Here is a 25,720-nt window from a genome sequence, read left to right as displayed (position 1 = left end):
CTGAGGGCTGCCCTGTGCCTGAGCTTTGATAATGCAGTTCATTAATCACCCCTGCTGCATTCACTTAGCAATATGGAATCAAAAACTGAAATGCACATTCCTTTGCCACCTTTTCTCTATAGAGTAGGTGTTCCAGAACACAGAGCAAGGGAGTACTGGGACCCATTGTGCAAAATAATATTCTTGGGGAAGTAATTATCTAGCCTGTGAAACTGGTGCAGTTCTACTGAAGTCAATGTGATTGACACAGTGTTTGTGACAACAGAGCAAGTATGTTTGTGAATACATATTTTGGGGGGAACCCTTCATAATAGTCCACTTTCTCTAGCTTCTCTTGGATGAATTTCTCAGCAGGGAATGTTAAGGGGTTGTAAAGGAGTTTAACTGTGTTTTCTATTGACTAATAATAATAATAAAAAGAAACAGAGTTTAATGAGCAGAAGCACTTATGATTAGGTGGCTAACCAGAAATGGGGGGAAAATAATGTAATTGAATGACAGGAAGAAAAGCAACAGCAAGATATAACTGTGCCTGCACAGTGTTGTTTATAAAATATAGAATTGGAAACAAATGGAATCATGGGTCATCCCAATTGTTCCACAACAACAATGACCAACCACTTCAAACCACCAGATTCTTGGGTGAAATTTGGAGGGAAGGAATTTCAGAAGCTCAAGCATAGATGAACAGTGTTGTGTGTTGGGGCAAAAAAAGATTCTTAATTTCACATAAACCTTCATGGGTTCTGATTTGGCGGGGACTGACCTTGAATGAGACCTTGGGGTGGTAGTAGATAGCTCAGTGGGGATGTGTGTGGTGGCTGTAAAAGAAGCAAATTCCATGCTAGGGACCATTAGGAAAGGAACTGAAAAAAAAAATGCAAATATCATAATGCCATTACAAAAATCTATGGAATATTGTATATTCCAGAAAAAAATATTTCTTTATTTTGTAAACAGCATGTGTCATTGGCAATTCTCGTCATCTCACTCGAAAAAGGATATTGTGGACTTGGAATAGGTTCAGAACAGGGCAACCAAAATGATCAAGGGAGTGGAACAACTCCCCCATGCAACCCCATGCCTCAAAATCTGCCTTGGAAGATTGCAGGAAGCTTGGGGGGACCCAAAGCAGTGAGGAGGGGAAAGCAAAATCTCATTGCACAAGCCAAAGTCTGCTTGTGCAACCTTGGATTCCACTCACCCTCTATCTATCGGTATTTTAGCTGATTGAATGATTTTAGTCCTCTTAATTTCAAGGCTGTGATGCTACCCTGGTATATCATCACCCTTTCTTTCTGCATACTAGGTAACAGGCATTTCCAGTAAGCATATCTTGGTGGCAATCCTGCCAGGTTTACCCACATCAGCAGAACTCTTTATTTTGCCTTATAAGGATGTCACAGGGGAAGACAAACGAACAGCAGAAGACCTACAACAGGTACTGTTTCCTTTCATTATGCACAAGTGGTGCCTGCAGGGAAGAGACTGCATTTTAATTTCTTCTCCCCGCCCCACCCCCCACCCCCCAAGTGTTGGCAAACAAACACTGCAAATTTCAGGAAGAATACATTAACCATTTTCATTCATAGCAATACTTATTTCATGATAGACATCTGAAACTTGAAATGTTAATGCCCATGCTTGTTTGCGAATCACACTAGAAGGTCTGTTTATGTGGTTCCTGGAATCTGTGCTGTAGAAGGACAGACATGAGTGGGAAGTATACAATGCAGGAATAAAAGTGTGACTCCCAGAAGACAGAGAGAGATACTATGACATTCACATGGGTTTTCCTAAGGGTCACATCACCCATTTTCCACAAAGGGGATGATTTCACTATGAAGGCAAAATCCTCACCTTTATGATGTGACTCTTATAGATGTCAGAATTGAACTCAATTAGTGATGAGTGTGCTTTTATGTATAAACATGCCAGTTGTAGAATTGGATATGTTGTTTCATAAACTCAAGCTGCCATGTGTATTGACACCCCCCAATGCACCTCAGCCAAGCAGAAGTCCCCCCAGTTTATACTTTATCTTTGCTTTGCTTTTATCTTGCTTGACAAACTACACATCTTTGTAATTTTCTCCTCATGCTGGTAATGAACATCACGAAAGAAGATTGACTGCCTTGCAGATACCCTCCCCCAACATAAATTGGAAAGGAAGGCAGTACATAGAATCCCAGATTTACCGTTCTACTGACCCAACTCGCCTCCGGCACTTGGCTGCTTATTGCATTCCACAAATTATTATATAGATATTTTCCTTCTCGCATTCCCAGACTCACTGTGGTCATAAAGTATTGTAACACTGGCACATTGTCATCATAAGCCTTTATAGGGAGACAAGAGTAATACAGCTTTTAACAGGGACTCCAGCATCCTCTCCACTATTCTTCCTGAAGGGACAGGATTGTAATCTGCCACATTACTGGAATTATTCTTTATATATTGCTAGACATTTCCTGTGGAACAATATAGCACTGCATGGATTTTATAATATAAGGTTGAAACTCCTTCCCCACCCCACGAGACGTTGGTGTTGGGTTCTCATATCACCAATTGCTCTGATTTCCAGTATGGTGGTTCATGCCCACAGTGGCTTTGCTACTGATTCAGGAGCCATGCACCCACACAGAGCTGAATCAGCTGACTTTCAGCCAATAGCAGTAGCTGTCAGTGTGTTGAGGGGGAGCTGCCCTCTTGTGTGTCTGCGGCTTACCTGGATAGGGCTGGGGTGGGACAGGCTGGTGGCAAGGTTGGAGCTGTGAAAGTGCACCAGTGGTTCTTGACCTCACTGCCACCTTGAACCCAAGCCATGTCCAGGTAAGATGCAACAAAGTTTGTGTCAGCAGTGTGAGTCCACAGCTCCAGCCTACCAGACCAGCTGCCCCTAGTGGGAGCTTAGGGTGAAGAGCGGGTAATAAATAAACAAATAGTACTCTATCTGTTCCTCTGAAATAATTGTGAAATGGTGGATGCTTTGATGATGTAGTTTCTATAGCTTATATAACATGACAGCGATAATGACTCCTTGAATTATTTGAGGTGACAGGGAACTCTGGGGAGGAGAACTAATGCTCTTATGAGCAGGAAGACTGAAAATAGGTCAGTATTTCAGTTAAGAAGGACTCTGCTGTCAAAATAAGGGCTTGTGTGTGGGGAGGATTTATTTATTGGTTCATTTATTTGTTTGTTTTATCTTGTGATGCATCCTTCATATATATATGAAGGAAACCATTAGGACTAAAACACAGATAAAAATTAGTAAAACCTCTAGAACAAATCTAGGCAACTAAATGATTTGCCTAGGTAGGCATGAGTCGAAGTTGACAAATAGGTGGACAACTGGTCTGGAAACCTAAGCTGCCTTCAAGCATTACTTATGTGTGGAGGACAAGCATGTTGAAAGGGGCCTTTGTCCTACTCCCAAATTCTTGCTGCTTCCTTTGCCATAGTCATGATGAGAAGAAGGACTGTGATGGGGAGCTTTCTCTATGCATTGAGGCTCCCTGTTCAATTTAGAACCTTGCATGAGTGCTCCCCTTTCAGCATGCTTGCTCTGCATTAAAGAGGAATCAAGTCCTCTGAAGTATATTTGAAAGAACTGGATGATTTTTGCCCTGGACCCGAGAAGATTAAGAGTCAACATGATAGGGGCCTTCCAGTATATGAAGGGCTGCAAAGCAGAAGATGGAGCAGCCTTGCTGTCTGTGCCATATGACTGTTGCTGTGCTCCTCAGCCTTAGATCCAATGGGTGGAAGTTTTAGGGAAACTTATTTTAGCCAAACATTAGGAGAACATTGCAATTATTAGAGCAGTTGATGATGGGAAAGGCTGCCTTTGGAGTTCCCCTCTGCTGAAGGCATTTCAGCAAAAATTAGATGACCATGTTTCAGGGATGCTATGCTTGCATCCTTCACTGCAGATCTTACGTTGAGCTTGGGGTTGTACTAAACAAATTACACTGTGCCTTCCAACGCTACGATTTTGTTTGAAATTTTCATTGCTCTGTTTTTTATTTGAGCACAAGCACTGGGCAGCTGTGGGGCAATATTCAACTAAATCGTGTGCAGGGGTTTACCCCCTCTCCTCTGCCCACACCCTGTGCCATCCCCATAAGGACTGGAGGGAAAGTTCAGAAAATATTTAAGTGTGCTTCAGGGGGTAAGGGAAGAGGAGAACATTTCATTGCACAAAGAGGAATCTTTGTGCTGATAGAACTTTCTCCTTAGCGCTCTACTGAACAAATCCATAGTTTCTTCATAGCTTTCTGCTCCTTCAGTTCTTTTGTGTCTCTCCATGCCTCTCTTTCTTTACCAGTATGGATATTTACATTGATAAAACTTAGTGTGGAAGGAGCGAGGATTCAATCATAGCAATCTTGATTTCACAGATAAATGCTTTACAAATCTTTTTGTGCTATGCTTATTAGTGTGCATGTATATTCATGTGCATTGATAAAACATTGCCCCCCAAAAGGCAAATTTGATGTGAATATACACTAGAGTCCCTCTATTTGTGTGTGGGGGTTGTTGTTGCTTTTTAAAAAGTAACCATCCCGCAAGACTGCATTTGTTCATAGTATAACTGAGGCCCAAATAGTCTTACCTACATGCAGACATACATTTGATCATTTTAGGATTGTTTTCTGCAGGTTGTTTTTTTTTAAAATCAATGCACATTCAAACCAATTTACATAGAGAGGAGAAGATTTCAGTAAATGGAAAGAACTGAAAACTGCATTAAACTGCACATACTTCAATTACAGAATTAATATTACAAAGTCCACTGGTTATATTTGCAATGCAGGAGGAATGTGATGCAAGACAAAAGGAGCTGGAAAAACAACAATGGAGCCAAAGGAGAAATTATTCCATCTATAATAGTTAGTAGGAAAGTGTGCATGTGTGAGAGGCAGATGGAGATAAAAGAATGAGTAAAATGAAGTTAACTTGCAAAAGAAGAATTGAGCAGCACATAAGACTCTTGTGGTGTCAAAGGTCATAGTTACACATCCTGACCACCATTAAATATATATTACTAAGTTCTGTTCTCACACACACAAGCCAAGCAACTTTAAGTGTGCCACTGGAGGGCAGTATTATACCTGCACACACATGCCCACAAGTGCCTATAAACATTTAAACTACTTTACCCAGTTCATGCTACCCGGTTTATTCATAAACTTATAATCCTGGGTCAGAATTTTAATGTGATGTTGACATTTTACTTCAGGAACTGTTGAAATTTCAAATGCAAACAAAATGTGAAGTACAGTTGTTGAAAGGCTGATGTACACTACATACAATTGCTGCCTGACACTCAAGTTGCCTTACAAACGATTAACAGTGTACCCCTTTGCATGCTTACTCAGAAGTAAGGCCTCCTGTGCTCAATGGGACTTACTTCCAAATAGGTGTGCATAGGATTAAAGTGTAAATATAGGTACAGAGCCTCATTCATAGCTAATATAATGTTAATTAGGCAATGTTACATGCAGTCATGGGTTATTTATGTCATTGCTGATAGCTGTATCTGCAATCAGCATTGTAAAGTACAGAGCCTTTAAATCTTTGCTGCTTGTTTCCTTTGGTGATTCCTAGTTCAATAAAAGGAGCTTAAGATGGCTGCCTGTTTGTTCTGGGCTTCACTTCACATAAAGCTGTGTACACTGCAACCAGGGCCATACATTAGACTAGCTCACTGTGCCTGAAGCAGTTTGGACCTGTTGCTGCATGAAAAAAACGTATACTATAAATATCTGTACTGGTGTTGTGACATCAAGACTGAAACAGAAGATTTCTCTCGCTCTAGAATTTGGGACTACAATATTTCAATATACTAGAATTAAAAACACCCCCTCCCCCAAATGATATCACAATATGGAACTAGATTTAAGCTGGACATAATCCACAGGGAGATGCTTGTGGAAGTCCCAGTGAGAGAAACTGCCACAGCTTTTGTTTCATCTTATTTCATTCAAGGTGGTTTCAGAAGGATAGCCTCTATGTAGACTGTGCACACACAGTTTTTGCATAACTGCTTCAGTCCATAAACTCTACTGAAATGTTTGCAGAGGCTTTGGGTTATAACTACTATTTTTCACTAGATATAAGAAATGAGAACAAGAAAGATAAAGCAGTTTTCTTTTTTGTGCTGATGGCCAGTCATATGATCATTTTTCCCAATCAGATTATGAATCATCTGGCCCAGGCATAGGCAAACTCCGGCCCTCCTGATGTTTGGGATTACAATTCCCATCATCACCAACCACTGGTTCTGTTAGCTAGGGATGATGGGAATTGTAGTCCCAAACTTCTAGTCCCAAACATATGCCTGATCTGGCCCCCAAAATTTCCCTCCTCCCATTAGAGGCAATGCATATAAATGCTTTGCTGCAACATACATCAGTTCCTGCCTTCATCTGTTCCTCCTCTCCTTTCCTTTTGCCCGGGTTAGCTCTAAATATTTGACTATTATTCTAGGTACCCTTCTTTATTCATTTGTGATCTCACTAGGGGAAAGTGCCCAACATTGCTTAGAAACCACACACATACAAATCAGTTCGGGTATGAAAGAAATGGTTAAAACCGGTGCAGTTTTGAAACGTTCAGTCCACCATCTTGAATAAGAATGGTACAAAACTGTACATTCTAACCCAAACCCCAGCAATGCAGGGATCTCAACACAGAATTGAAAGTAGATTGGGCAGGAGAGAGTTGCCGACTGATATGTGTAAACCCAGTGCCATGTAAATGGAATTGCAGGAGCAGGTGTCTCACTCAGTGGTAGAGCATCTGCTTCTCGTGCTGTGGGTGCCATGATTCGACCCTGGAGAGCTTCTGCCAGTCAGCCTATAGAATACTGAGCTAGAGGGGTCAATGATCTGACCCAAGATAAGGCTTCCTATGGGAGGCAGAGGGATACTGAGATTTCTGGCACACACAGTGTGAGAAATGCAGACCTTATTCAGGCAGAACTACTCCAGAAGCCAAATTAAATTTGTTTTGTTCTCTTTGTAAATTAACTCCCCCTCTCTTTCTTTTTACAAATTATTTGTTGTTATTATTCATTATATGTCCGTTGATGAGAGAATGATAGACAAAGAATGGCTTTTATTACAAAGAAACATTTTTGCACATTGCGTCTAATTCTGCAAATGAAGCAGATAAAGTCAATGAAGCTATGTGAAGGACCAAAACTAATTCAGAGACCTAATTATTTTCACAGGGGAGAACTCTTGATGACTCTAAATTAGGTGTTTTGCAATGCTGAGAAGCTTCATCTTCAGCATAAAAGCAAGAGAACAATATAGGGCAGCCATTGGGCATAAATATAAGGCAATTTGGACCTGTGTGTGTCTAATTCCGAGAAAAGGCATAAAAGTATAACTAGATTCTAATGTTTTAAAATGCTGTTAATTAAATAAATGTCAGGTCTGTCGTTGCTCTTTTTATTGCATTTTATTTCCCCCCTTTTGTATCAATGTTTTATGCAGGTGTATTTTATTTCAACTTGTAACCTGCTTCCAAATTGTTTGCAATGAAGAACTAGAGAGAACTGCATTTAAGGGAGGGGATGAAATGGCTGAAATAAACATTAAAATATGGCTTTGCAGGCAGATTTAAATTCCTTTTGTTTCATTGGCAGAGAGTGAAATTTCCCCAGGATGTTCTTGCGTATAAGCCCCATTGAAATGAATGGTAACTTATGCCCATTCACTTCAACGGGGCTTGTGTAGGAGAGCAGTTCTTGTACTGTTTTGTTTTTTTTAATCATTCTCTGATCTTTCCACATCAGCCTTGCTATTTTGTGGAACCTTAGGATCTGATAAGATAATAAAATAGTGCAACAGTAAAGTGAAATGATTTATGTATTCATTTCCCCCCTTAATATCTCATTTATTATGAAGCAGAGTACTATGTAATACCAGTTAACTTTTTAAAAGATCATATTGGATAGATAGATTTTGAAAAATAAAAAAATAAAATGACATCTTCAGTCCTGTTCTACATAGCACTGTGCTTCTGTTACAGGCTTTGTTCTCAGGCTCCTTCCTGAGGCAAACTTGTCTACTGGATGCTTGTAGGTGGACGATTTCAGGAAATAAAAATGGTGGCTCATGCCCTTGGATTTCCCACCCTATTTTCTTCAGCATGAGATCTGCAGCTTCTAGAACCCTATAAAACATACCAGAAACAGTTGGGTGGGAGAGATTCTTGTTGTTTAGTTGTTTAGTCGTGTCCGACTCTTCGTGACCCCATGGACCAGAGCACTCCAGGCACTCCTGTCTTCGGGAGAGATTCTGCCCCAAGCTAAATCCCAGTATCTCTTGTGGTAGGTAGTAAAATGCCCCCCACCCCAAAGCCATAGTCATAGTCATGTTGTGTTAGAAGAAGGGCACACAAAGTCTGCTTCCTTGAATCAGTATTTCTTTGAAAAAGCCATGGGTTGTTTTTTCTTCTTTATCCCAGTAAGTTAGCATTGGCTGAGACAAAAAAAAAAAAAAAAGAAAGAAAGAAAGAAAGAAAGAAAAGAAACAGCACCCTAATGGTATTAGTCAATATATTTCTTGTGATTTTTGTTTTGTTTTGTTTTGTCTTAAGCTCTTCCCCACCCTTTCAACAATAAAATTCTTTCTGCACACTTAAACCTACATCACTGAATCACTTTTTGTTGATGATCCGCCACCCCAATCTTCTCAACCCATTACATTGACTGGGACAAAACAACATGTACAATTGAGGTGTTTTTTTAATTTGTTTTGTTGTTGTTGTCCCAGGTGCTTTTTGCTAGTTGGATTGAACTTTGCTGATTGGATTGGAGCTTTTTGCTGATTGGATGAACTTTGGGGACATTGTTGATCACTCTGCAGGTGGACTGTGTTGTAGATCTAATTTTGTGTAAATTCTGCTATGGAAATTGAACCAGCCATTTATTTTTACCTCCAGAGGTTTGGGTACCCTTCAGATATTTCATTCAATTTGTTCTTACTATTACAGCTCTGTAAATTAGAGGCCACAGATCATACTTCCTATGACCTCTACTTTCTTGGTTAGTACTTTAGAGCAGTTTATATTGTGGTGGCTGTCATCCAAGATATCATTTCATGTTTTGTTTCGGTGCGTCCAAGCTGGAGTTGCAGCCGTGGAACCGTAAAAGGCCACCTGTCCTTCTGGAAAAGTTGGCACATTTTTACACTGAGTTGGTGCTATGGAACATTACTTGTCATGGCTGCAAATTCCCTCCTGGGCAGTTGCAATTGTAAAATACTTTTGGATTTCTCTCATGCCAAACCGTCACTGAAGAGCACTTGAGACTGCGTACAAGTGGGCAAGTTTCAAAACTGACAAAGTATTCTAGTCTAGTAGACACAAGGTCACATGCAAAATTTTAGTCCTCAAGTTTCTGTGTGGACTGCACAGTCCCAGACTGCCTTGAACTGTATGGGAATCTGCATGATTCCTACATCTGCAACTGGAATTTACAAACATAACAAGTCAGACTTGCCACCCTCTGTTAGCTGCAGCACACACATACAGGGCTCATATCACAGGATTAACAATTAGGACACGGTCTTTTTAATAGACAGAAACCCTTCCCCTTTTTATTTCAATACTCAACATACATAAAACATGAAAAATATTTGGAACGATCAAAACATTTCCTATAATGCACATTTAGTAACTTATATGAAGAGTGCTTCACATCACTACATCTTTTTTTAAAGCAAAAGTTAACTTTTGGGCAGTCATCTTGTGACAGAGATCTATGTAGCTTCTATTTCCATAAACTAGTGATGTAATTCCCTAATGTAATTTGTTTTAACTAAGCCCTCATACATTTTCAAAAGTTCATGAGAAATTATCAGGCGTGAAAGGACATCCCCATCATTTTAAGGCCATTCGCAGCCTCTTGTTGATTTAGTTTAATTCTGTAACACTGCTAAGATGGGAATCAATGTTTTGATTTTTATTGGTCACTGTGAGGGATTTATCAGCAACTTTTTATTATCACAATTGGATTTTTAAAATAATTCTGGCTCCTGCATTTCATATTGGCCACTGATAGCTTGGAACACTATTCTTGGCTCAGCATTAATCAGGAAATCTGTTTACATGCTGAACATTGAACTAAGCTTGAAGAGAACCAAATTTCTTGCACATGTTATCTTTTTTTATTTAAAAAATGAGTGCAGATGGACATTCCATATGTCTCTCACTGTGTCTGTCATCTCTGAAGACTGCCTCCTATATTTTCCTGTCTCCTTTTCCTTTTTCAAAATAGGTTTGATTTTTTAAATTAATTTTAAGTTAATTAATTGCACTTAATATTCCCATAAAAAAATAAAAGGAGATGCAAAATATAAAAGGAAGTCCAACAGCTAAACTGGGAAGAAGGCTCAACTAGGCATGATACTGACTGTATCTTTGTATTTAATGTTTTTTAAGATGCAAAGAGCACCATTGTCAGGATTGCAGCTGATGTGATAGTATCAAGTTTGGCCTTTAGAAATATAATTGAACTAAAAATATTTCCATACTTAGGACAGACCACTTGCTCCAGAAGAACCTGCCACATGCTTATAAATGGGGACTTAAAGAAGCTAATCAACTAAAAAATGAAATATCACTAAAGAGAGTAATCTTAGAATAGTATTCTCAAGGTGTGTAAGAGCAGAAGATAAGCTAGGATCTAGACTGACAGGCATTAACACTCTTACCTCCAATAAAGAGGATTAGGAAGTGGTACAAGCATCCCTCCACTTTGCTCTTCCGTACCCTGCTGGTCTCTAGCAGTGGAGAGCCTCTCCACCACAGATATATTGACTGTACCTGTGGAATGCATGAGTGGAAGCTTCCTCTGGTAGCTACCTTCAACCCTCTCTGCCCCAATAGCAGCTTCATTGACCTCATCCACCTTCTGCTCTTCTGCTGGCATGGGTGTCAGGACTTCCGATGGGGTGGTGCTTTTTCTGCTTCATTTAGTATGGCTGATTTTAGATGAAAATGAGTCATATCATGAGACAGATATGTTTTGATTTCTTTAACAGGAAAGATTGGAGCGAACTGTAGCCCAGAGTAAACCATCAGAAGTCACCAGCCCATTGTGTGTGTGTGTGTGTGTGTGTGTGTGTGTGGTGGGTGGGTGTGTAACAATATGTAGCAAAAACTATCCTACATCAAAGTTCCTTCTTTCCCATGCCAAGAAAGGAGAAAAGTGAAAGGAAACAGAGAAAGGAAAGGAAAGAAGCAAGAAAATGACACAAGAAGAGGGGAGAGGGATAACATAAGAAAAAGTCTAGAATACCATAAATAAGTTTAAAGGAGAAATATTGTCATTTACTTCGCCAATCCAGAAATGAATGGATTTCATTTCTAGAGTCACTGGCCCATCTCTTGTGTCTTGATATTGTCTTGGGATGTGCACAAAGCATTTTCTTGGGGATATAGATTATAGAGTCGAAACATCTTCACACTCCTAGAGCTGACAAAGAGAAGGTTCAAGTTCGAATGTGTGTAGGTATAACCACAAATTCATGCCCATTTATCTAGGTTCAAGTCAGAGCCATTGTAGCATTATCATAACTTTCTCTGTAGCTCAGTCCATTGCTATGTGAGTTTTTGGTGTTCTATCCTGAGCCAAATCTAGGGGAAGTAAGTACTGAACTCAGACAGTGCACTAGTGTGAAAAGCTCTTTCCATATCAATGGTGACAACCCTGATACAGAGCACTGCAATGCCCAGTGACCTATTTTTTATTTATTTTTTGGCTACGTGGTGTGTATTGTGTAAAACCTATGCTTACACATACAGTTCAATACTTTTGAATAGGTTCTCAGTTTAAGATGGCAGCTTCCTCCACTGTTTGTAACAGCCTCAATCACCAACTGGTAATATTGCGGAAAGAAACCTCAATCAGAAAGCATTCATAGATACAGTACCCACTTTAAAAAAAAAAAAAGAGGGGTGAATACAATAGCATCATTTCATAACTGCACTCAGACCTTTTATGCCATTTTCTCTGAAGCATCCATTAACAGTCCCTGTCTGACAAGATACTAGGCCAGATGGACCATTGTTCTTGTTCTTTGTGATTGTACCCATATTTTATTTTTTACAATAATTTCTTATTCCAGATTTCAGATATATTGGTCCAGAAACTGAACCAAAATGCCATCCAGTTTGATTTAAAGCCTGGGGTTCGAATCCTTGTCCATGCTGCCCATTTAACAGCAGGTTGGTATAGATTCCTAAAAACCTCTGCCAGTGTTGTTAGCACAGCTTATTATGAATTCTCCAGTGGCAGCACTGTGGAAATGTCAATTTTTTTTTGGTATTTGCAATACTTTGTATTTTTATTGCAAGATATTGAAAATAGCTCAATCAACGCTTTATGCATGTTTACTTGGAACATCAGGTAGAAGCCTTATTGTGTTCAGCAGAGCTCACTGCTACCAAGTGTGCTTAGGGTTGCAGTCTGTATGTGTTACAAATCTTGGAATGGCTATTTCACTCAGCCTGTTATGGCCTTTAAAGAGCACATTGTAGAGGAAGGAATGAAGCACTTAGTGGCTGTGGTGCTGTATACAAGGCCCCTGCCTCCAATGTCCCTGCACCCTGAGTGTGCCATTGTATGATGAAAAAAATTGTACCCCTATGGGTACATGAATATAAGAAAAGCCCTGCTGGATCAAGGCTCACCTGTTCCAGTATCCTGTTCTTGCAGTGGCCAGACTAGTGCCTTCAGGAATCTTGCAAGCAGCACATAAGCACCACAGTACTCTCTCCTCTTGTGATTGCCATCAATTCAGAGGCATGGAGGTAGCTTGGTTTTATTTTATCATAAAAGGTTTAGGTATGGCATGCCCTCCCATGGGGGTTTTGTGGCCTCATTTGCAAGGCTCATGGCAGCTGCTGTAACAGTTCTAAGCAGAGAGAGAGAGAGAGAGAGAGAGAGAGAGAGAAGTTAAAAAGCAGTCCTTGGAGCACATTGTAAAATGTAAGTAAGATAATGTTGTGTGTTAGTATTTAAATGGGACAGAATGGTCTTTGTACCAGTCATGTATGTAACTGAAACAGACAACTCAACCCTTAGTTGCCGGTATCTAAAATAAACAACATTTGAATGCCTCTTTGCAAGTTGGAATTTTAATAAATGTGGAAAAATAATCTGTCAAATTCCAAATTCAGACACTTTTCACTTTAACTTTAATGATAATGATGGCAATGCTGAGTTTCCCCCTTTTCTCATTTTCCATTCCTTGCTGGCTAATTAGTAAAATCATAGATTAAGTACAAATCAGCTGAGCCTTGTTTGCAGGATTGTGACATTCTTGTTTCCTAAACTGCTACAAATTTGTTGCCAGTTTTCTCAAGATACCTTTAAAAATCTATCAACACAAACCCATTTGTCATTATATCCCAATAAATCTAATATTATATAAAGTGTTTAAGCTGCATTGTAAGTATTATTTGCTAACTCTGTGATCTTCAATGATTCACGCACAAAGATTGCCACTGTTTTCATGTGCGCAAACCCTGTTGGTGTCAATGGGAAATGCGTATGTAAACTGAATAAAATGACCCTTTACTTGGCTAGCTTTTATTAACAATATCCAGCATTATTGTTAGTGATTCTATGTCTACTCTGTATCAACATTAATTCAGGACTCCTTTTGCTGTTGTGGCTCCTATAAGATGCATATTTCATCCCGAGAACTGTTTGTAAAACATGAATTTGGCATGTCAGTCAAAATAATAACTAGCTATGACCTGACCAGTTCAGCCGAAATGCATTCTACATCAAGATAATGAAGTTCATGCCATAGTTTACATTTATGAGTCCCACTGGCTATGTTCCTGTGCTGGCTGCAACAGTTCTTCAAGGCCCAACCTAGAGCTGTTGGGGATTGATCCTGAGACCTTCTGCACTGACACAGCGCCTAGGAGATCAGAAGCTTTTGCTTTCATTTTCATCCACGCATCTGCTTGCTCACAGAAAACCCAATTGCCATTTGTTCTGACTGAGCACTAAAGAGCAGTTTTCTCAAGGGCAAGAGGAAGTGTGGATAAACCATAATTGTGGTTACTCATTGTGACCAGAGCTGGAGAAAGTGGTTAGTGTTAACTGATTTAGGAAAAGAAGCCACCTTGAACCACAGTCCTGGCATATATATTTTTTGCCTAAAACTGTGCTTGGTTGAAAAAGGAAGCAGGCACTTTCAATCTCTTCCTGGCTCTGCAGGAGGAGTGGGGAACAGGAGTGCATGAACAGAAATCAGACGATACGTTTTCCTGTTCATTTCATGTTAGTTAAAAGGTGAAAGCTGATTTGACGCGCTGTTTAATCCAGCCTCTTCCCTGTTTCACTGAGGCCTAGATTTCACTTTATCCACTGTAGAAGGAGAGTAGGGTTTCATCAGCTGGCCTTACCTGGCTAATCTGCACCCAAAAGCCTCATCCCATCAGATTTCTGCTAATGTACATTTTTTCCTCCAATATATGCATCTTGCTTGCCTTCTACAAATGGTATTGGTCAATTTGCCATTTCCACCACAATTTCTAATACCTTAATCAGTCATTTGGTAATGGTGGGTAGAGCTGCACTTTCTCAGTATCTGGCTAACACTTCCTTGGCAGCATTTAAGTGACTTATAATTAAGATTTTTCACAAAAAATTGGATCCCATTAGCCTAAATATTTAACAAACAAACAGAAATCCAATTTAGGGCTGAATGTCACAAATGTGTTCACAGTTTAAATACAGCTAGAACAAACTACTTTCATAAATTTAATGATTTCTACTCTTGCCTAGTCTTTCCCAACCTAGGGTCCTCCCAATATTTCTGGACTACATATCCCATCATCCCTTACCATGGACCATGCTGTCTGCAGCTGATGGGTGTTGGAGTTTAAGTCTACTTTTAATCACAAGGCAATGGGCTCCTGCTATTTGTGTGAGGATCTCTTTTTGGGTAAAATTTCAATTGCCTGTGTGAGAAAGGGTCTTTGCACAGAGCTCTGGGAATAGTGCATGCAGAGAGCAGCAACATTCTTTTAAAGGGCATAAGGAACGAGTCACTGTTTAAAGCATTTCTTAAGCCAGATTTACTAATAGCTTCTCTTGGGATCATGGCTGTGTGCTCCTCTATCCAATTAGCAGCACAGCAAATATCTGCATGTCCTCTTTATAAGTGTGAAAAACCTACAGGAGGTGAAGAAAAAATGCCTAACTCCTGTCACTACTGAATTAAAAGTGTCCTCTAAATAGGCAGCTGTCACCTTTTCAATGGGCTGATTTCTTTCTTTTAAAAACAGAACAAAAAACCAGCTAGTCAAATGGTACAGGATAGAAATGAAATCTTCGTTTTTTATTTCCAGTTGCCTAAATAATCCAGAATGACCAGGGAATTTGGGTTTATTCCACATTCCACTCTGTCCCACCACACCCCAACCGCATCCCCCCCAACCCAGAAAAATTCAAAAGCCCATTTATTCAAGATTACCAAGTTTATTCTTAGAATGTTTATTCAAAAGCATGAAGAATGAATATAAACGTCTCCGGACTTACAATGCTTGCCTCGAAAACAAAATGAACATTCTGAGCTCCCAATTCTTATCTGGCTTGGAATTTTAATCTGAGCTGGGGAAGAATTGCCTTCTTAACCCCTTTCAACTACATTTTCTGTGTGCTACTTGGGGGCTGGTGCACAGTGTGCTAGATATCAGAGTAGTGAGGTCTCTTTTCCCTTCTCTAGCAGAGCACAAACACATTGATGTGGAGGCAGAGGGAACAGAGAGAATTTGGGGGATTTGCCTCTTGTTTTCTCAATGGATATTCCATCCAAATAAATACTAAGTGAAAAATTAAGTACTTGAACTATCTGTAAATAAAACAAAGTGCCACGTCCATGCTCAGCAGGTAACTTTATCATGTATGGCAATATGTTTCCACATTTGAATTTTACATGAAACCTGTCTATTGCATTGAGAAAAGCCCATGCACAATCTGGCCAGAGTTGCATTAAGATTTGACCTTGGATATAGTAGTATATTTTTCCAGTTTATTTGCAGTTTCTACAAACTAGTTAGGATTGGTAAAGGCACTGGTGGTGGCTTAGTATGTTTGCTACAGCATCCAAGCCCAGGTCAAATTCAGAATCATCTTAACAAGAGCATACTTTTGTTCATGGTTTTGGAGAAACTGAGGGGGGGAATTTAGTGAGGACAGGCTGTTCTCTTTGACTGATTTGCAGAGCAGTATGACAAAGCTGCCAGCTATTTGGAAGGAGTACATTCTGCTTTTCTGGCAGGGCCAGTCCTCAGTCAGCCTTTGAGACCACATACCACTGCATGGTTTGGTCCAGATACTACTGTGTTTTGGATTGGGATTGTGCAAGCACAAGTCCTAGATGCTCGGTGGAGGTTCTGTAATTTTCAGTTCACATGACATTGTATGTTTCTGCTGAATACAGTACAGCCCTCTGGATGAGAAATTTGGAAACATCAAAGGCAGCTGTCCAGGAAAAGGGTGATGATTACTTTGCAGTTTCTGTGTAGGCTGATTTGGTGGTGTGTATATAATTTTATACCTCCATTAACTGATCCCCAAAGATGTGGTTTCCAAATGGAGGACCAATAACAACTGTGTCTGTTGGGAGAGGTTTGTGAATTGGCTGTGAAGACACATAACAACAAAGAAGGGCAGATTTCTAAATCCAAGGCATAGTAAACATAAATAAATACATCCTCTAGTTAGAAAGCCTTATCAGAACATTTGGGACCTAATGTTCTAAACTTTTCTTTAACTTTTTACAGCCCCACTCATAGATGTCACACCTAGCCACAGTGGTTCAGCCATGCTGATGCTGCTCTCCGTGGTATTTGTGGGATTGGCAGTATTTGTAATCTACAAATTCAAAAGGTATGACTCCTTCCTTCTTTCCCTGCCATTATTCTGTCAGGTGTGAAAGCATAATGCAAAGAGCACCTTAGCATACACGCCAATTATGGTTTCTGTTAATGTTTTAGGAAGATTCCGGGCATTAATGTTTATGCACAGATGCAGAATGAGAAAGATCAAGAGATGGTCAGTCCAGGCAGTCAAAGTGAAAGCATGCCTAATGTCCCTCAAAGGGAGCTGATGACCCCAGAACAACTAGTAGATGAGAAGTTGGATACCCAGCCCATAGGTAAATAAACTACAGCAGCCAATAATTAGTCAAAGTCTGCATTCTCATTGGCTATATCTATTCTGAGTCTTCCAACCTCCTCTGCTAAAACACTCTTCCCACTGCTCTGTTAATCTCTCTCTAAATTGGTCTAAACTAACTCCAAGATCTTTACTTCTCCTCTTCTATTTATTGAATAAGAAAATCCACAGTGAAGTTTTGTCTTCACTATAATAACTCTCTCTGCAGTTGTTCAGGGTTATGAAAACAAGAAAGTTGTGTGATCAGGGAAATGTTTATGAGTTTCTGGTTCACAGTTCCTGCCATGAAGTTTACTTGTACCTATGAAGCTGTGTGATAGTTACTGGGAAAGTGCAAACTCCACCTCGCTAGCCTCCCAGCAAATTGCAAAGCACTTTGTCTTCACTGCATGATAGATTTAATTATTGTTATTCCATCTCACGTTTTAGGGCAAGCCCCTATAGAACATTAGAAACAACAGGGCCTCAGATAAAGTGTGCTGTGCTTTCAAAATATCTTCCCATGAATAGTCACTCTAACATGGCCCACCTACATTGAAGGTAGGAAGCAGTCTGGCAAAGGATGCATAGAGACATAGCACTTTTAATTTTGCCATCTCCCATTAGTGTAGTCTATCTGTTGAGAAAGAAAGAAAAGATAGATTGAGGATGTACTTTGCTAACAATGTTATCCAGAGTAGCCTTGATGTGGTCTGGGAGATTTCAGTGCTACTTCAAGAAAACTGATAATAATTATTTTTTGGTGCTACAGTGTTTGTGTTCCTTGGCTTGGTTTAATACGACAGACTGCAGACCACACTCTCGGTAGCAGTCCTCAGTTAACTCAGTTGGTTTTGGCAGGATATCAGTGGAAATGTCTTCAATGATAACAGCCTGAGGGTTTCAGCCAAAAGGGAAAGCAAACAAGATGCATGTATGTAAAGTTCTGCAGGAACTGGTTATGTTCACCAAACATTAAATTGTTGCAGGGCACATAGAATCATGTGAGTTACCAATCTTCCTAGCATTTGATCATGTGGCAAGGAGATTCTTGCCTCATGCTTGTGCCTGAGCAGAAATCTGGGGAAGTCAGTGCAGGAGAAAGTCGTCCTCACCAACTGGACATGGGCTAAAGATGTCTCCTCCCACAAGTAGCTGCATGGTCAGAGGAATATAGGAAGATGCCTTCTACTTAGTCAGCCCGTTGGGTTCTATAACCCAGCATTATTTGCTCATAATGGCAGCAGGAAAGATCCTTCCCATCACCTGCTCCCTGAGCTTTAAAAACAAAACAAAGCAAAAAAAATACAAGAGATGCCAGGGATTGAACCTGGGGCCTTGTGCACACAAAGCTCGTGGTGCAGCCCCTTCCCAAGGGGGAGAATTGTGGTTGCTATTCACCACCTGATTACCTTTTTTACTAAATTATATTCCTCTCATTCTTAAATATTATATGGCTTTCTGGATTGAGCATCCTTGTTTTGATTTACTATTCCTGCCTGATATACAATTTGAGCATGATGGTTATCTGCCCTGTCTACATGTTCTTTCTTTCTTTCTTTCTTTCTTTCTTTCTTTCTTTCTTTCTTTCTTTCTTTCTTTCTTTCTTTCCCCTCTCTCTCTTTCCTCTACACTCTATAATCTAGATTATATATATTTTGTTGGACAATGTTAAATATGGAACAGTCCCTCAGTGCAGGGATTTAAACTTGATGACCTCTGTTTCCTTTTCAGTCAAATGATTCTATGAATAACTTGAAAATGCTACATTCTAGAAATCTTGGTTTCCTGAAAGTCTTCATAATTAAAATGTGTTGCAAGACGCAAAGTTCATTTCTGCCTGGTTTTATCGTTACCTGATGGTACAATTGTTGTGGATATCCAAATAAAAAGGCGTATTTTAAATGCCATTCTGTACGATGCACAAATCATTTAAAATGCAGTAGCTGAATTTAATGGAATAATGCCATTGCCTTCAATGAACTTGGGCTGTTTTAAATTGAAATGCTACAGCTTTACTTTCCCCCATTTATTTTCTTTTGTATTCTATGCAATGAACTATGAGGGTTGGGGTTCTTGCAGGAATACACTTTTGACAACAAAGCCAACCCTTTCCTTCTAGGATCACCACAAAACCACATAAGAGAAGGACAACAGAATCAAGGTTATCCATTTTTCAATTGATGCCGATCTTCTGCTTTAATACTCAGATATAAAAGTAGGATAAGTTTCCGCATTGCTTTATGCCAATGTAACAGACTTCTGCTTGCACAATGAAACATCCCCACCCTCTCTTCTTCCCTGCAGCTGCCTGCACACCTTCAAAAATTTGATTCACCCTCAAAAATTTGATTGGTCCTCCCCACACCCAAATTTATGCTTTTGTGGGCATGCTGGGAGACGAGAGGAAGGGGAAGTCTTCTTGCATGAGCAGAATGCCATTCAAACATCATCATCATCATCAACAACAACAATTACAATTCTATCCCATCTTTCCTTCAAGGAGCTCAAAGTGGCATACAGTGGTACCCCGTGTTACATATTGTCCCCCTTACGAATGCTTTGGGTTATGCACTCTGCTAACCTGGAAGTAGATGCCCCTTGTTGAGAACTTTGCCCTGGGATGTGAGCAGAGGTCACACTCCTGCGGCGTGGCAGCAGCAAAAGGCGCCATTAGCGAAAGCGTGCCTCATGTTACGAGCAGTTTCGGCTTAAGAACGGACCTCCAGAACGGATTAAGTACGTAACTCGAGGTACCACTGTACCTCCTCATTTTGTCCTCAAAACAACCCTGAGAGATAAGTTAGGCTGAAAGGCAGCGACTGGCCCAAGGTGACCCAGGGAGCTTCGTGGCCGAGTGGGGATTCAAACCATGGTCTCCTAGGTCCTAGTATGATATTCTAACCACCACACCATAGAACCTTATATGTTCAGCTGCACAAGAGCAAACTGAGCAAAAAAATTTTGCATCATTTTCATTGATACAAATGTAATAAGCACAGAGTTCACATAATAGTTTTTAAATTACAGCTCAATCATACCAACATAACAGCTTTAAAATGGAAAAATGCACTATAAAACTAACAGAAATTCTCATTTACTTTCATATACAAATGTTCTATCAGGGGAGTTACATGAGTTCCAGAGAACTTGGGAGACCTTTATAAATCTCCATTGCAGCCTGAAATATTTACTCCAAACTCCAAGCAAATCCTGATTATTTCAAATCACAGTTAGGTTTGTAGTGCTATGCCCACTTTCCTCTTCAGTCAGTTGGGTGTGTGTCTGCATAGCTGTTAATGTCAGTGCTAATATATACCAGAGGTATCTTGTCCGTTTCATATCAACATCTTTCATGGGGATAGGGGACCATTGAGAAAAATCTTGCTGTAACTCAGTAAACCTGTTTTCACAAATGCATGAACACATATTTACATTCATCATGGGGCATTTTCTTCCACCCCTCTCATTATCACAGTCCCATCCAACTCTTTGTTGATTCACAAGCCACTTTTAAAGCTCTAGGGTTCATGGATGCAAAAGCACAGCAAAATAAATTCTTGAACTGAATTCTGAAGAGAATAAAATTAATACGATGATGAGCAAAACAATGAGAAAAACTCAGAAAATCATGAATTGGGCATCGGAAGATCAGAATGTGAGCAGCAAAATGCTACGAATATTTGACCCCAGAGTGGCAGAAATGTTCTGACAGGAATGAGAGGAGATAGGAAGCAGCTGGGAGAATCAATACAAATGCTAAGATAAAAATGGGATCCAGGGAGAAAAATTAACCATTAGTCAAAATGCAATAGAAAAGAAAGGGAATTGACTAGCAGATGGACAGCAACCAAACAACAATTCATAGGAAAGAAAAGGGAAATAGCATTAATATTAAATGAAGGCAAGGAATGAGAAGACAAAGAGATGATGAGCAAGGGGAAAGCATAAAGCCAACTTTGCTGCCAAAGTCTTCATGGCCAATTGAATGAGAAAACACGAAGCCACTCAAAAGAAATAATAGCAGGAGTCTTGCAGAGAGAGTGCATACGTGGAAGAACTGAAAGAGAAAAAGCACATGAATAAGAGCAATCTTATTACACATAGAGCTGCATCTCAAGAGACTATACAAAAGGAAATGAGAAAGAGAAGAATGGCAGGGACTGTGGATGCAGTTAGGTCAGGCTAAGCATGGTGCTGGTTTCTGAGAAGTCTACCTAACTAACAAATAGAGATAATTTTTGAGGAGACGATGGAGCTGAAGTTGGGGTGGCAAACCAGTGGTCTTCCAGATATTGCTGAACTACAGCTTGCTTCTTCCCAGACCATGCTGGCTGGGGCTGAAGAAGAAAATGTGTGGTCAGAGGGAAAGAAATTCTGCTCAACAGAATTAGGCTGCATTCACACAACACTTGATTCTATTTTCCTGACATTTTCTCACTTGATAATTTCCATGTTTATTGTCACCTTTCATACTCAAAAACCCCTTCTGGAAATCTAGCTGAATCTTGTGGAGGTTTAGCACTCATTTCTGTGTTAATTGCCTGCAGAAAAATCCATTTGTGACCACATTAACCCAGAGACTTGTGAAATGAAATTTGGTGTGGTATGCTGGGGTGCAGTTATTTCCCATCAAAGTCATGGGTGACTCATGAAGGAACAGAAGCAGATAAGAACATAAAGGGTGGCACCATAACTAATGATATCTACTCTTGAGTCATGCCATGCCCACTGGCATGAATTAAATTTAGCAGGACATGTTGGTATATCAATCAAAAAGCCACAGTTCCATCTCACAGCAGGCGATGTGGTGTAAAAGGACCGTTGAAAACCAAGACAGACATCATAGCATTATAACCAGGAAAACTAATGCAATATTCCCCATGCCTGAATTCAACCTTAGTATCAAACAATGACCTAGCAAGAGTGACCGTTTGGGTTCAGTCCATCACCTCCATCAGCAAGTGTGAATCACTGACTTCAGTTATATTCCAATACCTAAATTTCAAGTTCTACATTGTTAGAAAAGGGACTCTAAGCACTAGTTTAAGTCTGGGCTGACATATCCCTTGAACAGTACATTTGGCTTTCTTGGCCTTCAGCACTCAAACTTGGAGAATTCTAAAGGCACGGAATGTAAGTCATAAGAAGGTAGAGGTGCAATAATCTATCCAGAAAATGACCTTTTAAATGGCTCGTAAGGAGTAAGGAACAGAGCAAGACCTGCCAGCAGCAAGGAAAGAGGCACATTTTGACAATTCTGTAAATAGAAGTTTATTTATAAGTACACAGTTGGTGATTAAATGCATGCAAAATATGTTCTCTTATTATAATTGTGTGGTTTTTATTCTTAATCAGCTTCCCTTCCTCCCCCTCTCCTTGCCCTTGTGGTGCTGTGCTTTTAATGAATCTAACTGATTCTAGCTGGGGTTATTTGTAGGGTTGCCAGATTTCCAAAGACCAATTCTTGTACACAAGAGGCTATTGGGAGGAAAAATTCCTGGACATCCTGGACACCAACCAACGAGCGTGAGCAGACAGCCAAGGACTGCCCAGAGTCCAGGACCAGACAGTGCATAGACTGTTGCCCTACTGATGAGCATGCTGGCGGTCAGATGTACGAGGAGCGCTCGTCAGGCGCAGGTGCGCTGGGTTGCTGACCTGCTGATTAGTAGACTGGCGGTCAGCAGAGTGGAAGGGGGGCTGGGGGGGCTGTCTGCCGAGGGCAAATACCAAAGTGTCAGTATGGAGAAGCGAGTGGGCAGATGGAGTCCTTTCAGAGCTGCCAGTCACAAGGCTCAACTATGAGGACACTGCACAAAGCAGGCAGTTCTTCTATGTCCAAAGCAATCATGGATATCTGGCAACCCTATTTTGGATCTAGCCTTGGCTTAATACGAGCTTACCAGGGCTCAGCCTGAGAGCATTTCATGATGCCAGGCTCAGCTTTGGAGACTGACAACTAAAAAGAGCTAGAGTGCATCTCTTGAGCATGTGAGGGTTGTCTCTCGCTCCACGCTGAGTTATCACAGCCAATCTCAACCTGTCTGGGATTAAGGTTGCTTCTTAGTGAATCATTAGAAGTAAATGAACATCTCCACTCAGACAGAAGAACAATTTTCTTAATCTGGGGGAGAAGATGTCACAGAGTCTATTTGGCTTTGATAGGATTCTAGCTGGTCACCTGAAGTTGCTCGTTTTACGCAAGGCTTCGGTTAAGGGCCCCTTGTGGACAGATTAGGTAGAATAATTTTGTCAAATAAATAAAGCCAACAGGCGCTGCCAACATAGTTTGACATATCCTTATGGAGGATGGATAAGACATTCTCCATTCAGTAATGTTTCTGTGGGCAGCCAAGAAAACTTGGAGGGACAGAAAGTTAGCACTATCCTTAGTGCATAGCCCTCCCTATTTCTCTTTCACGACAACCGGTTCTGCTGGAGGGCTTTGGATATTCCCAGAGATAAGGAGTTTTATGGCAGAAGGTACTGCTTAAATGCAGAATGAGAGCGTCTGGTGCTCTTTCTTTAAAAATTAACCACTGGATATGAAAACTGATTCAGTTCACATCTGACAGTCACTGGGTGGGAACACACTCTGCACAAAGACAAATGCACCGGCAGATTGTCAGATCTCTGACACCTTGTATTTCATTTCAAATGCCATTAAAAGCATTGTGCTGCTTCTCAGAGGAACACAGCTAGTCCCATTCCTCCTCTCCCTCATCTGCCACTCCATAATTTGACATGGTTAAGTCATATTCATTAGTACAGGAACAAGACATTACAGTCTGCCTTCTAAATGACAAGCAGATATTCTGGGTGCATGGTGTGTTAGGAAGAAACAATTAAATCCAAAGACAATTGACATGATATTGAGAGACTTTCTGCTCCTGCTTGCTTTGCTAACTCTCCTTTTGTTGTTGTTTTTCTCTGCCGCAGGAAGTATTTCCACAGTTGCTGAGACACAAAGCACAAAAGAAATCCCTACCTGTATAAATGTTTGAAACAAGGACACCGGTCTATCTCTGTCCCCTTCACCCTGATATATATATATATATGTATAAAAAGAAAAAAAGGAAACCAATCACTGCTTTTGGACTTTTTGATTCTTCTGACGACAAAGGGGTTTTTAGCTTTAAGCCTGTGCATGTGGATGTCATTTGGATAACATATTGGGAACTGCAGTGTACAGGTGCTCTATTTTAATGGAGTAAAAGAGGAAGGAAAAAAACACTTCCTCTTAATTCTCTTCTCTCTTCTTTTCTAATCAAGGTTTAATTTGTAAGTGATTCATAATGAATATAGGCCAAGAACGTGCATGGGGTCTTTGTGGGAGGGGGTGGAAGTTCCTGACTTTCGGTATAACTTATGCTTTTAGCACTGCAAGATTGTAGGTGGATTTGCCACTCCAGCCTACATTCCTGCACCTGCAATCCTATACACACGGACTTAGAAGTAAGCCCCACTGAACTCAATGAGGCTTTCTACTGAGTAGACATGCATAGGAATGCAGTGTCAAATACTCACAAAAAATCTGCACTAGAGTTTGATGGCATCACAATGTTTTTAGGGGGGTTGTTTATGTTTTTCAGATGTCTCTGTTTGGACTTTTACTTTTTGTCTTGTGATGTTCCTTTGTCTAAAGCTGTTTTTAGCTTGTTCAGATACAGTTCAAGGTCCAGACGCAGCTCAAGTTCCTTTCACTGGCAGAATCAAATTATTTCCTAAACATATGTTGTCCCTTCTTTCATGCCTGTCTAGGGCGGTGTGGCTGTCCAGATGTTCCTGGACTTCAGCTCCCATCAGCTCTAGCCAGCAGAGCAGGCAATAACGGATGGTGGGAGCTGGAGTCCCATCAAACACAGTTTTCCCATCCATATCATATGGGATAAAGAACTAGCTACTCCAAGACTGACATTTGAAGTATCTAACCATAAAATACATTTCACTCTCTGATTGTTGTTAGTTACATTCTGCACATACCCATTGCAATCAAGAATGAAAAAGGAATGGTTCTATCCAGTCCAAATTGATTCAGTCCTGCTTAGCATCTGCATCAGTTCCTTCATGTGTTTTTTTCCAGCATTCTGGCTATTCTATTCTGACAGGAATAGTTTTAAAGAAAGCTGAGTGCAATTTGTGGCAGGCATACAGTATTTCCCATACTGTACACAAACATTTATTTTGCTCCATTGTTCCATCTGGCCTAACAGATCGAGCAATTAGTGTATAGATCATGAGCACAAATCCTTTTAAAAAACTAAAAAAAACACACTTTCAGCTTGCAGAGGACGTGCTCAAGAATAATAGTTTTGCAACTCCTGGTGCGAGTGCTAGAGCTGCACATAGTACAATAAGCTCTTACAATGTGCTCTTAGAGAGCCCCACAAGCTGAGGATGTAAAAGACACCAAGGTATATATAAGGTCCACTCACATAATATTTCTTGTCCCATCCTATGGCTGGATAATGGTACACCTGTTACCAAAAGTAAAGCAGTGAAACTTTCTTATCT

At 40.3% G+C, this 25,720-nt stretch overlaps 1 protein-coding gene across 6 annotated transcripts in view; it reads left to right on the top strand.

Moving 5' to 3' along the window:
• The window catches only part of SORCS1 (sortilin related VPS10 domain containing receptor 1), a 365,332-nt gene extending 340,203 nt beyond the window's left edge, over positions 1 to 25,129 (top strand). Inside the window, exons 23-28 of one of the 6 annotated variants that reach the window (XM_028730332.2) lie at positions 1,310 to 1,441; positions 12,150 to 12,249; positions 16,831 to 16,936; positions 17,044 to 17,204; positions 22,644 to 22,846; positions 24,146 to 25,129. In XM_028730332.2, the coding sequence (XP_028586165.2) occupies positions 1,310 to 1,441; positions 12,150 to 12,249; positions 16,831 to 16,936; positions 17,044 to 17,204; positions 22,644 to 22,783 (639 nt within the window). In that variant the 3' untranslated portion in view covers positions 22,784 to 22,846; positions 24,146 to 25,129. The remainder of the gene's footprint in view (positions 1 to 1,309; positions 1,442 to 12,149; positions 12,250 to 16,830; positions 16,937 to 17,043; positions 17,205 to 22,643; positions 22,847 to 24,145) is intronic. The other 5 variants (XM_028730333.2, XM_028730334.2, XM_028730335.2 and 2 more) reach the window with 5 other exon arrangements.
• The last annotated feature ends 591 nt before the right edge of the window (positions 25,130 to 25,720 follow it).

This window comes from Podarcis muralis, chromosome 6, assembly GCF_964188315.1.
Source record: "Podarcis muralis chromosome 6, rPodMur119.hap1.1, whole genome shotgun sequence".
Taxonomy (NCBI): domain Eukaryota; kingdom Metazoa; phylum Chordata; class Lepidosauria; order Squamata; family Lacertidae; genus Podarcis; species Podarcis muralis.
Note: the sequence above shows the minus strand (reverse complement) of the source record. Positions and strands in the feature narration are given on the sequence as shown.